Raw genomic sequence first — 13101 nt, 5'->3', positions numbered from 1 at the left:
ACAAAATTTAAATACTGCACGATGGGAATGACTTCTTCCTTTCCCCTCCCAGCCCCTACCCTGGAAGGAAGGCGTTACATTCCTTTCAAGACTTCCTTTTCCTTGCTGATAAAGCTATTCACTTGTGAAATATTTATAAATTATTTATATGGCAGTTGTTTTTTATCCTCAATATCTTCAGAAGAGCAAGCCTGCTGGCATCTTCTGGAACTGGGTGATGTCGTGCACTCTAACTGGGTAATGTTGTTCCCTGTCTGGACTAATGGGAGCAGTACTCAAAAACCATTTTATAATGCTAATTATAAAACCAGCAAGCATCCAAAATAAGCCCCACAGCTGTCTCTAACCAACACAATTTTATTTATCAGCAGGGAATGGTTTTAATTTAACTGATGAAACCCTCCACTTTGTAGGTGAAGGCACTTAGTGATACCCAAACAATTCAGAACAGGCAGAGCCAGTGTTACAGCGAGATGCACTTACAGAAATTTCTTCTCCTTCAAGAAGCTCTTCGACAACAATAGTTTCCCCAGCCGTGCCAAAACTCTTATCCTGCAGTGAAACAAAAATCTCTTTAGTTCTCTTTCAGTTTTGAACGACTGGAAATGCAACAAGAAACATGTATTTTTAATACAGCCAAAAATGCAGCACGGGATTGAGACAGTGAATGCACTCTGCCCCCAGGGATGTCAGCAGTGGTGACATCCCTCCTCCTCTGTTTATTCTTACATAAAGGTAGGGTTTATTACTGAGTATTTGCAAATGGCAGAGGGTGTTTGTGATTACCGAGCAATTCCTCGTGCTCTGCATTCTGAAATTCACCCCAAGAGCAGTGACAGCCAGCTCTCCAGTCTGCACTCTCACTGGACAAAAAAGTGCAGATTTGTACAGCACGTGGGAAGGGAGCAAGGTTCTCGTATCCCCGTGCAATGTTTGAACACTGACTGCACGCTCTGAGGAGTTAAGAAATTAAGAACAACCAGCCCACAGTGCCAAGGTGATCTTGGGGGTCCCTAGAAATCTCCAACTTGAAGGTTTTTTGTCCAAGGCATTGGGCCCCGTTCAGACACGAATTGCCCAGTGACCACCGATGGTCCAAAATGTGACTGCAGCACCCATGCTCTGACTCTTGAGGCACAAGTGTGTCAGATAATGTCTGCCATGGATCAGCAGAGCTCCATGGAATTTTGGGATGCCGTGCTGCTGACACCAGCTGAGGGCCTGACCTGGGAGCCTCAGCTCTGTGCTCTTCACCGGGCGGATAAAATGACTTCATTTGGCCTCACTTCAAATCCTGATGCTCCGAATATATTTGTGGAATATCCTTCCTCAATGTGAACTGCACTTAAAAGAATCCCAGCAGAATGTGACTACAAATCAAAGCGCTGTGCTCAGTCCTAACGGGGCTTGTAAAGATCCACCTCAATCCCTGGGGCTCATGGTCCTGCACTGTGGGACCTGTTGGATTGCAGGAGTCTCATACAGTGGGGAAAAAAAAAGGACTTGCTTATAAAAAAAAGTGAAATAAAGGTGGGTTTTCGTGAAGAATGGTTTTATTTTAGCCTACGGGGGCTGTGCCTCAAGCAAGAAATACAACAGAGTTTCACAGCTGGCCGAATTGAAGGGTAGAAGGTTTGATGTCTTCCAGCCAAGTTCCTATGCCATGAACTAAGGAATATCTGTGATGTTCTGAGGCGGTGAAGAGCTGATTTTGTGTGAGACATCCCTTCTCACCTGCATGATTTCAGTGACGGCTTTGCAGGCCTCTTCCTTGGTGGAAGCCACGATGACTCCTTTGCCAGCTGCCAGGCCGCTGGCTTTGACAACCAAAGCAGGGAAGGTGGCACTGCCAAGGCACAGGACAGACATTCAACATAAACAGTCCTTGCAAGGACATTTTGAACATTTCAAGGCTTGAAGGATCAAAGTACTTCTCAGTTTTCATGGCAACCTTGTTCACTAACACACAAATCACACCAGGCTCCTCTGGTTGTGCTCTGCCTGAGAAAGGTCCCTGCCTCTTATCCCCACCAGGGAATTTCCTGACCGTTCACTGCTGCTTTCTATTTGGGAATTTACTCTTGTATCATCCGGAGTCACCTGGGTTGTACTGTGATGAGCAGATCATCAGTTGGTGAATAGCTCTCCAGGAGTTGTTTTTGGTGGAGAAAAGGGATAAGCAGCCAGAACAGATGGCTCTGGGCTGCTCCCTGCCTTTCCCCAGCAGGCAGGCTGACACAAAAGTAACAGCTTGTCCTGCATCCTCCTGTGAACTGAACATTGAATTTTCGTTTCATTTTAGAGCAGGAGGAACCATTTTTTCTCAGACTTGCTGCAGTTTGAGGGACTGATGGTAGGTGATCCTTTGAGACCTTTGCAGCTGTTCTATCCCAAAGGTATTGATACACGAGCAACCACTGGATTGGTTTGGATATCCAGCACACTGTCAGTAAGAACATGCGTCAAATGACAAGGCTTGTACCTGTTGATGAAGGCACAGGCTGCTTTGGGATCAGTGAAGGATTTCCATCTGGCAGTGGGGATGTCGTGACGATCCAGAAAGGCTTTGGTAAAGCTCTTACTGGACTCCAGCTGAGCTGCCTTTGCTGTGGGGCCAAAACACCTGATCCCAGCTGCCGTCAAGTCATCCACAATTCCTAAACACAAACCGGGTTAGAGATCTCCAGATGAGTTACGGGAGTCAGGCCAGCCAAGTCCGGGGCTGCACTGATTCCTTGGAGCAAGAATGCCAGGAATAAGAAGCCGTCTGTGTCTGCAGTGCCTGCTTTCCTCACTGGAACCAGGAGCAGGGAACCCTGCACCACTGCAGGCCCTCAGGATGTGCTGCGTTTGGGAAGGGATGACAATTCCCCCCTTGGTTTATGACACCTTTTAGCTAAAAGGTCACCGTGAGTCTTTGGTGAAGATGCCAAAAGGTTTAAGCAGAAAAACTACCAGCATGTTTATAACTAGGGTTTTGGTTGTTTTTTTTTTACCAAGACTCAAATTATAATTATTTCAAAACACAAAAACTTCATAGGAAACCCAAAACTGGCTTTCTTGCTCACACACCACCCTTCAGAAATTCCTTCTCACTTTGGCACAACCTTGGATTTCAGGGAAACTGCTCCAGAGAATGTTTCCAGTCAGACTGGAGACACTGCTGGGTGATGCACAGACGAGGACTAAAATTTACTTTTCTTCCCAAATGCTGAAGGCTGTGATTTCCAGCTTGTGTCTCTTACCAGCAGCAAGAGGAACCTCGGGACCGACCACCACCAGCCTGATGTCCTGATCCCTGCAGAACTGGGCAACAGCAGCGTGGTCACTGACTGGAACAGCTGTTGGAGACACAAGACAGGGAAAGATCCCATCCAGGGGGGCTCCTCAGCACTGAGTTATCACAGAGCACTCACCAGCCTCGCCCTCTGGGCTGCCAGGTCACTGGGAACCTGGAGGAGTGAGGCCCACACCGACAGTCTCACCCAAAACACACCCCAGGCCCCAAGCAAAGCCTCTGGTGGGGTATTCACTGACAGAGTCATAAGTCACAGAATCACAGAATACCCTGAGTGGGAATAAACCCACAGGGATGATCCAGTCCCGCCCTGTCCCTGCCCAGAGCCCCAACAATCCCCCCTGGGCATCCCTGGCAGCGCTGTCCAAAGGCTCCTGGAGCTCTGGCAGCCTCGGGGCCGTGCCCATTCCCTGGGGAGCCTGGGCAGTGCCCGGCACCCTCTGGGGGAAGAGCCTCGCCCTACAATCCCCCCTCAATCCCTGCTGGCCCAGCTGCGGGCGCTCCCTGGGCGCTGTCCCTGTGGCAGGAGCAGAGCCCGGAGCTGTCCCTGCGCTGCCCCTCGGGAGGAGCTGCAGCCCCGGGGAGCTCTGACCTCGGGCTCCTCCAGGCTCAGGTGACCCGGTGACCTCGTGGGGCTTCTCCAGACCCTTCCCCACCTTCTTAGCCCTGTCAACCCACCTTGCTGTTGAAGGTGAGAAAAAGAAGCTGTGGGATCCCCTGGGCTGCCAGCCAGCAAACTGCTCTGACCCCTAGAACACCCTGTTTGCCAGCACAAGCAGCATCGCAAATAAAGGAAAGAAAAAAACTCTAAAGAAAAAAAAATAAAAGTAACTTTCTTTCCAGCAAGTCTCCTCCCTGAGGAGGGTCACCATGGAGGTTTACAGATGTGAGACCAGGCTGAATGGGGCTGGGAGCAGCCTGGGACAGTGGGAGGTGTCCCTGCACATGGCAGGGGTGGCACTGGGTGGGCCCTTCCAACCCGAACCATTCCACGGTTCCATTCACAGAATTCTATTCTGTGATTTTAGGATCTTGGTGCCAGGAGGGTGTTGGGGATGAAACAAACAGCTGGTGGTGGAATTCCACCTCATCTTTTTTTTTTTTTTTTTCTTTCTGTAGTGCCACCTAAAAATTGCACTAAACTGAGCCCTCTGAAAGCGAGGGGAATCAGAAATTTTGATTTACACTGTGGTGAACTCAGTGACACTGTGCTGTCATTATGGCCGAGGATACACGGGCTCAGGCTGTGACAACCATTATCTTTCCAAAAACAAACATTCACTGCGATGACACTTGGAATGCCCCAAAGTGTGCAAACGAAAGAAACGTCCCGCACCAAAGACAGCAATGCCAAACCTCGTGATCCAAAAGTTACGCAAAGGCCCTGCAATTGCACCGCTTTTATCATGAATAAATAAAGCCAAGGTCTGCAGAGGATGGAAACACAGATCCAGAGAGCCAACAACCAGATGAGCCCAGTGTGGATTGGCTGCTTGTGCAGGGAGGAGACTGCACGCACCAGGGCACGGTGCTGGCAAAGGGAGCACAGAATCCCAGGGTCCCCAGGGCTGGAAGAGCCTTTCTGGATCATCCAGTGCCACCCCAGACCCTGTCCCCAAGGGCCACCTCCTGACATCTTTAGGACACTTCTAGGGACAGTGACTCCACCACTCCCTGGGCAACTCATTCCAAGGCTTGACCACTCTGGCAGGGAAAAATTGTTTCCAATCTCTAATCTGAACCTCCCCTGGTGTAATTTTCTCTTGTCCTTCCCCTTGGGACATGGCAGAAGACTGGCAGTACACTGGGAGCTGATGGTCTCCTCCAGCCAGTTTCTGGGGAGTGATGAGAGAGGAAGGAAGTGACAGGACTTTGGTCAGTGCCTCCTGTGCTCCCCCCTACCCTGGATGAATAAATTCATAAAACCATTGAACCTCAGACTTGTTTGGGTTAGAAGAGACCTCAAAGTCCACCCAGTGCCACCCCTGCCATGGCAGGGACACCTCCCACTGTCCCCAGTGTCCAGCCTGGCCTTGGGCACTGCCAGGGATCCAGGGGCAGCCACAGCTGCTCTGGGAATTCTATTCCAGGGCCTGCCCGCCCTGCCAGGGAACAATTCCTGCCCATAAAATGTGCTGATTCCACAGCAGAATCTACATTTTGGTTATAGATTTACCCTGTTCAGGAGGGGTGGGGGAACACCCAAGACAGAACACGACTAAAAATCACCTCCTTGGCACCTCTTGAACAGCTCTATTATTTTGTTCCCCCAACAAAGGCGTTTGACTTCCGTGTGCAGCTGATGCCAGGCCATCCCCCCTCACAGATTCCTGCCCAAAATCCCATCCAACCCTGCCCTCTGCAGCGGGAAGCCATTCCCCCTTGTCCTGGCACTGCGGACACTCCTGTCCCCCTCCAAGAAGGGAAAGGAGAGAGCCTGGAATTCACCCCAAATTTCTTGCTGCAGGTGTGATCTCACGGTCTGAACAGTGACTGTGGCACAAGATTTACGTGCTGGAGAAACGTTCTGACAACAAACAAGAAGGAACAAATCGTGTTGCTCAGCCATGACTTTAACTTCCCTCCCAAATACAATTTTCCTCGGGTTGTTGGCTGAGAGGGGACATTTCTGTAGCTGTGTTTGACTGCTTCAAACAACGGCTGAACATTCCTTTGGAACCAGACAGGAGGGCCCTGGACCAAGGCTTTCAAGGGTAGAGCTTAAATTCAGGAGCACAAGTCACACTGAAGGTAAAATGTGACAGCAGGAGGTGTCAGGATGGTGAAGTCCATTCACAGACACACCAATTCATTCGGCAAGCCATTGTCTGTGCTTCTGCACCAAAACTGCCCTGACAATCCACCTGAATTAAATATAAACCTGTATTTAGGCACCCAACCGAAATCCCACTGTATTGCTGGAAACAATTACCAGCTCAGATCAACCACAAAATTGGTTGTTTTGTTTTTTTTTTCTTACTTGAATACAGACAAAGTTTGAAAGATTTAAGGTTATTTCTAATTTTCAGCTCACCATTTCATGCTTCAGTAATCACCCAGAGCTGCAACCTTAATTAAAGGCAATTCCATGACCCACGAAGGGAGGACAAACTTTCAGAGCCAAATCTTGGTTATACCAAAAAAACCCCCTCCAGAAACCAGGGAAGGAGTTTATTCCCAGATATCGCAGGTATTGTTGCCCACACAACATAACAGGGCTCGTGTGCTCCTGCAAAGCTGTTCCCCATTTTCCACCCTGAGTTAAATCAAGATCTAGTGACAGCACTGGAATTCCTGAACAGGCGAGACACATTCTTTCCTTAAAAACACACATAAGTCAGACTCTTCATAAATTCTAGATTCTTCCTGGGGTGCTGAAGATTTCTCTCCCAAAGCACAGGTGAGCCCATGTGCAGAACAAAACAATTTATTCCACATGGGAGATTTCACGACCTGGCTTGAGACCAAGCATTTTCCACTGCTGGTGCAATGTTTTGGGTTTTTTTAATGGGATGAAAGGGAGGAAAAAAACCAGGGGGGTGGTTTAATAAGGCACAGCTTGAAAATAAACTGCTGGAATCCCCATTGCACAGGCCCTGCAGACTGGCACTGACCCCATTTAGCACAAGGGGAAAAGGTTTTTTTTTTTACTTTCTGGTCTTGTCAAGCTCTTCCTTCCAGGCCTCTCCTCAGAGGCCAAACAGAGCAAAAAAAAAAAACTGGAGTGAGGAGCTCCCTCAGGATGCTGTGACTGGTCAAAGAAATGAAGGACAAAGTGGTTTCAGAAGCCTGTAATTAAGCATTCCAACGGAATTCTGTTCAGCAGTTACTTGCTGTACAAGAACCTGGCAGCACTCACGTTTCCACGTGAGACACCACCACACGAAGCTACTCCCACACCAACACCAGCGCAGAAAATGGATGTGTCTGATCCACCTCGACGTGCATCCTGTGTTAACTTGAACTCCACAATGTTCTAAAGGGAAAACTGAAGCCTTGGGCAGGTTAAAGCCCTTCAGTCGGGATCTGTTATGTAGAGGACACAGGAATCTCTGTGGTCTGGACTGATTCTCTGGGTGCCAGCACCTCAGACCTGGCTTTTTTTGAAACACAGATCCAAATTTCAGATGCTCAATTTGCAACTTCTGAAGCTTGATTTCTCGAAACTAATAACTAGGAAAAGTTTCAACTGCAGCCAGTCGGAGCTTAATATGTTAAACCAAGAGCTCCAAGCAAGCAGTCAGTACGCAGAGAGAAGTATTTGAAGATAACCTTGATTTCTTAAGGTCGCTAAGACAAAGGAATGAATTTATGTTCACAGTGACAGAGTGTTCTTGTCACAGGTTGTGGGGATCATGGGGTTTCAACACACTTCTGAGAGCACAAGAGGGAATTCAGGTGGCAACCACAGCAACTATCCCGAGCTGCATTCCCAGAGGAACAGCTCTGGCTGAATCCTCCAAACCCAAACCTAAGAATGAGATTTCACAGCTGACATCTTGTAAAATTAATTACACAACTTACACAAGGCTTTGCTCAGATATATACATATATATATATATTTCTTCTTAACTGCATGTAAAATCCATTTCACATGCCCAAAACCTTAAAAAAATGGCAATCCATCATCATCATCATCCTTATATCATCATCATTTTTTCATTATCACCATCATCCTTTTACACTACCAGCAGTGATATCAGCTCAAGCATCATCCTGGTTGAATTATCAAATTGAAAAATGGTGGGGTTTTTTGTTTGTTTGTTTGGTTGGTTGGTTTTTTTTTGGTTTTACCTGAATTGGAGATTTTGCCGTTGTCAGCTGTCCCTGCATTTCCTGGAGCCACAAACACGTGTTTGACGTGGGGGGACTGCGCCAACTTCCAGGCCAGGGCGTGCTCCCTGCCTCCGCTGCCGATCACCAGCACCCGCTCAGCCATGGCTCTGCAGGAAGCCAGCACAGAGGAAAACAGCTGGAATTAGCTGGGGAAGGTGGGGAAAGAAAGAGCTTTCAGGGACCATGAAGTGTTGGAGAACTTCTTCAGATCCGATGGGATACACACTAAACCTCCAAGGCCGAGCATGGCAGGAACCCGTCAGGGAAATCGTCCTGGATTTGACTGGAAGCTGCTCCCACTTATACAGAAATCTGGGATAGAGGAAAAGCCCTGATGAGTGGGAAGGCTGGGATTTGCAGCCTAGAGAATCAGACTCCCAGAAGGGTTTGATTGGAAGGGATCTTTAAGCCCATCCAGTGACACCCCTGCCATGGGCAGGGACACCTTCCACTGTCCCAGGCTGCTCCAAGCCCCAATGTCCACCCTGGCCTCGGACAGGGACAGGGAGTCCACAGCCTCTCTGAACAACAATTCCTTGGACAATCCAAACCTGAAAAGGTCAAAGCCCTTCTGATGCACCCACCCACCATATGAACACGGACTGTTTGGAGCTGGATGGGGCCATTCAAGAGATTTTAGAAGCAACGACTGGAAAGCTCCGAACACCTCATGGAAAGGAAAGGCTGTGAGCAATGAGACAAGAAAGTAACTTCCAGCTCTGGCTTTCCTTGGAGAGAACAACCACAAGACCAGCAACAGGTAGAATTAACAAAGGAGTTCACTTAGACAAGGCAGTGTGGGGCATCCCCTCCACCCTCCCATTGCAGAGAGGTTTGGAAAAACACGTGGACACTCTGCTGGCCGGTGGGAGTGGGTGTGAGCACGTCATCAGCCGGGTGTGCACACGCAGCTTACGCACGTGGGGCTCACGGCAAAAGTACAACGTGTTCTCTGGGCAGCCCTGGAAGCCTCTGCTCTCTGAGATTTACTGCTGTGTGTACTCTCCACATATTGACTGACGGAAGAGTTCACTTGCACCGACAAAATCCACTAGAATTCAGAAAACGCTAAAGAAAGGAAGGAAGGATGGGCATAATTTATAAACTAGTTATGCATGTCCTCATTTGGAACTAAAATAATAGTTTGGTTTGGGTTAGGAGAGACCTTAAAGCTCATCCCATTCCAACACCTCTGCCATGGCAGGGACACCTCCCACTGTCCCCAGTGTCCAGCCTGGCCTTGGGCACTGCCAGGGATCCAGGGGCAGCCACAGCTGTGCCAGGGCCTGCCCACCCTGCCAGGGAACAATTCCTGATTCCCAAGATCCCATCAAATCCCACTTTGAAGCCATTCCCTGTGTCCTGTCCCTCCTTCCCTTGTCCCCAGTCCCTCTGCAGCTCTCCTGGAGCCCCTTTAGGCCCTGCCAGGGCTCGGAGCTCTCCCTGGAGCTTCTCCTCTCCAGGTGAGCACCCCCAGCTCTCCCAGCCCGGCTCCAGAGCAGAGGCTGTGGGGATCACCTCCCATTCTCCCACTGCTGAGGGAAGGAACAGAGCCCAGAGAAGAGTTTAGGACAAAAGGAGTGTCCCTGCTGTAATCCCAGCACACAAAACACACAGCTGGTCACTGGCCCGCACGTGTCCAGTGCCACAGGTGAGCTCAGAGCCCCCCTCCCTTTGCAGGAGCACAAGAGAGGATGACAACACAAAATATATCCTAGAAAAGGGGAAAAAACCCCTAAACAAACGTCAGGAGATTTCTCAGGGAAAAGCAAAAATGATCCAAAGCAGATTTACAGATAAGACAGGGATGTGCCTTTCCCTCGTATCAGCTGCTACAGCTTGACTAAAGCCGCCTTGATGAGGCAAAATATCTGGATTAGGCAAAACATCCTGACAGAATCAAGTAAAAATAAACGTGATAGAAGAATAAAATACAGAAAATTAACACCGAGTCATTCGCTATCAACTAAACACACCAGAGCTAACATTTAATGGTAGTTACATGCTGGGGGGGGACCAACAGGTTTCCAATCCAGAGTTGGGCAAAATATAGATATTTCAAAGTCACAGACATGTTTTAATTATAAAACCCCGTGATTACTCGCAATAAAAAAGCTCAGGTTAGGCTAAAAATTATCAGTTGTGGTACAGATGTTTGGGAAACCACATTATGCTCGACTCTTTTATATTACAACTCGAGCAAGAAGAAAAGATAAAAGAACGAGGGATACAACAAAGGGGTGAATTAGATAAAGACAGCAACATGATAGTAAGGTAGAAGGACATTTATCACACAGCAGGCAGCTGTCTCCTTGAAGTTAAATGAGAATTGAGAGTGGTGTCCAGAGCCAGTGGCCACTAAACAGCATTTTTAAGGCAAATTTTATCAATAATAAGTTGAACTACAAACAACATGATTTTCCGGGAAAAAAAAAAAATAAAGCTTATAACTTTTAAAATGTTAAAAAAAATAAAGTTTAAAAATGTTAAAAACTTTAAACCAGGATGATTTAAACCCAAGAGAGCCCCTACTCACTCTGTGCTGTGTGTACCAGGCTGAGGAGAGGAGGACTCAGGAGCTCAGAGGCACAAAGAGACCAGAGATTGGCAGCCCCTGGTTAAAATGTCCCTGCCCCAAGATTCCCGCCCCACTGATGACCCTGCAGGCAGCCAATGGACAGGGAACTCCAGCCATTCCAGCTGGGAACAGGGGACAGGAGCTTCCCTACCAATGCTCTAGGAGTGAGAGGCAAAGCCTTTGCAGGACAGGAGCACCTCGTCCTGTTGTTTCTAAATTAATTCTGTCCCATCCCAGGTTTTTGTTTTGTTTTGTTTTCCTCAGTTAAAAACTGTTCATTCATCAGCTTGTGAGCATTCTCTTTATATCTAAAAATCAAGATCTGCAGTTTTGCAATAAATAAAAAATTAGTCTACGTAATCAACAGCCTGATAAATGAGGGGTATGATGCAAATTACCATGGAATGGTTTGGGTTGGGAGGGACATTAAATCTCATCCCATTCCCACCCCTGCCACGGCAGGGACACCTTCCACTGTCCCAGGGTGATCCAAGCCCTGTCCAACCTGGCCTTGGGCACTGCCAGGGATCCAGGGGCAGCCACAGGACTACTGTCAGCTGAAAGAACTCAAAGCTTTCTACGGGAGCAGCAAATAGAACACGCCATGCCCGATAACTGTCAAGTGATACTCAATCATTTTGTATCAAAATGCGAGTGAAAATTAAGTTTCGCACATTTGTTTTGGAGCTCAGTGTTATTTGTGCATCCCGCTATGGTATCCTAGCAACTTTTATTTAGGAATGTGGCTTGAGAAGAACTTGTGATGGCAGTGCCAGTTCAGGAGGCTCAGATGTCGCCGTGGCAGCCTCTGTTTCACAGACACTCAAAGATGTCATGGAGACCTCTCTGCTGCTCAGCAGGACCTCACTTTAAAAATGAAGACCCCAAGAGGCAACATTCCTTTTTTATTTTTGTCACTAATCCAGCAGTAAAAAATCTGTTCTCAAAAGACCTGAAGTCATTCACAAGGTAGATATTTACTCCGTGAGGAACATCACACTGCCAGGATTTTTGGAAGCAGCATGTGAAATCCTTAGAGATCCCGAACCACAGAATGTCATTACCTTCTGCAACCATCGTCTGCCTCGGTAAAGAAGGAGATGTTTGTTTAAAAGATGTTTTAAAATGAAGATAAAGGACATCTCAGGAGAGGGTCTGTTGTGAGATCCTTATATTAATTGAGAACAGGAAAGAAGAAATTAGTTAATCACTCCGTGTATCCAGGAGGAGAGGAGGCAAGGACAGAGTGAAGACAAGGAGATTCCCAGAGCTTATCCCCGAGGATGCCAGGACAAAGTCAGCAGGGAGAAGCATCAGCCCAGAGACCTTTCTCCTCGCGGCAGGAAGGCAGCTGGGGCTCACCAGCAGACCAGGGAAGTCTTCCTCACAGCCAGAGCCTGTGGAGCAGAGAAAATCGAGTGAGGGAGGCAAACCCCACAGTCCTGAGAGCCTTCCCCATCCCGATTCCTGCAAAGGGAGACTCCAAACACAGGGAGCAGGGACATGAGGCTACTCAGCTGCTGTCCCTTCCTCTGCCCCTTCCCAGGGACAGGAGCCACTGACTCACCCTGTGCACACACCTGGGGGTTACACTCAGCTCCCTGGATGCATTTATGAACAGAACTCTGTAAGAAAACACAAACTCCTTAAGCAATTTATTCGCAAGTGTGATGCAAGATCCCTAAATATTCAATCTCAACTGGGTGGAGTATTTTCATAAGGCAGTGCCTTATCACCTCACCTCAAACTACAGCAGGAAAGGTGCAACTACAATCAGTCAGATCTCTGCGCTCCAGCACAAACAGCAAATGCTTTCACCGAAGCTCACTGCTTCAGACAGTGTATTATTTTTTTTTAAATTAGGTTCCAGTGCTATTGGGTTTCCCCTGTGTTCCTCTATCTTTGCTTCCCAACACTGGGATTCAGGAAAACTGATGCAGGCATTCAAGTTTCTTCATATCAAAGACATGGTGCTTGCCCAGAGTGTCTTAATTCAGGGCCAGGTTGGACAGGGCTTGGAGCAGCCTGGTCTGGTGGAGGGTGTCCCTGAACAGAGCAAGGAGCTCTGGATGAGCTCTGAGGTGCTTCCAACCCAAACCACCCCGGGATGCAGCGAGAGGCGAGTCTGAAAAACGGCCCAGCGGTGACAGCACTTTGCCCAACACTGCAGAGCCAAGCCCAGCGTCACTGCAAAGGCTCAAATCCACAAACCCCAGCCCCCGGAGAGCAGCTCTCATCACTTGGCTTTGGACTAAGGGACAAGGTTCATTCTTCCTCTTGCAGTCAGGCTGGAGAAGAAAAAAAAAAAAGAAATTCTCCCAGGAGTCATGAAAAAGCCCAAACTGGGAAGGCTGTGCAGTTCCCACCCCACTGAGCGGTGAGTGTTTCT

At 48.3% G+C, this 13101-nt stretch overlaps 1 protein-coding gene across 6 annotated transcripts in view; it reads right to left on the bottom strand.

Annotated features, from left to right (window-relative positions):
• The window catches only part of GART (phosphoribosylglycinamide formyltransferase, phosphoribosylglycinamide synthetase, phosphoribosylaminoimidazole synthetase), a 37556-nt gene that overhangs the window by 20050 nt on the left and 4405 nt on the right, over window positions 1-13101 (bottom strand). The window contains exons 1-8 of one of the 6 annotated variants that reach the window (XM_066177220.1): window positions 12924-12938; window positions 12280-12337; window positions 12039-12109; window positions 8093-8241; window positions 3246-3341; window positions 2483-2657; window positions 1735-1846; window positions 484-552 (exon numbers count right to left, since the gene is read on the bottom strand). In XM_066177220.1, coding sequence (XP_066033317.1) covers window positions 484-552; window positions 1735-1846; window positions 2483-2657; window positions 3246-3341; window positions 8093-8237 — 597 coding nt within the window. In that variant the 5' untranslated portion in view covers window positions 8238-8241; window positions 12039-12109; window positions 12280-12337; window positions 12924-12938. Of the gene's footprint in view, window positions 1-483; window positions 553-1734; window positions 1847-2482; window positions 2658-3245; window positions 3342-8092; window positions 8281-10670; window positions 10823-12038; window positions 12110-12279; window positions 12338-12453; window positions 12816-12923; window positions 12939-13101 lie in introns of those variants that run through there. The other 5 variants (XM_066177219.1, XM_066177218.1, XM_066177222.1 and 2 more) reach the window with 5 other exon arrangements.

This window comes from Chamaea fasciata, unplaced genomic scaffold (assembly GCF_029207755.1).
Source record: "Chamaea fasciata isolate MVZ Bird 193981 ecotype frontalis unplaced genomic scaffold, bChaFas1.0.hap1 SCAF_2, whole genome shotgun sequence".
Taxonomy (NCBI): domain Eukaryota; kingdom Metazoa; phylum Chordata; class Aves; order Passeriformes; family Sylviidae; genus Chamaea; species Chamaea fasciata.
This window is presented reverse-complemented; position numbering and strand designations above follow the sequence as displayed.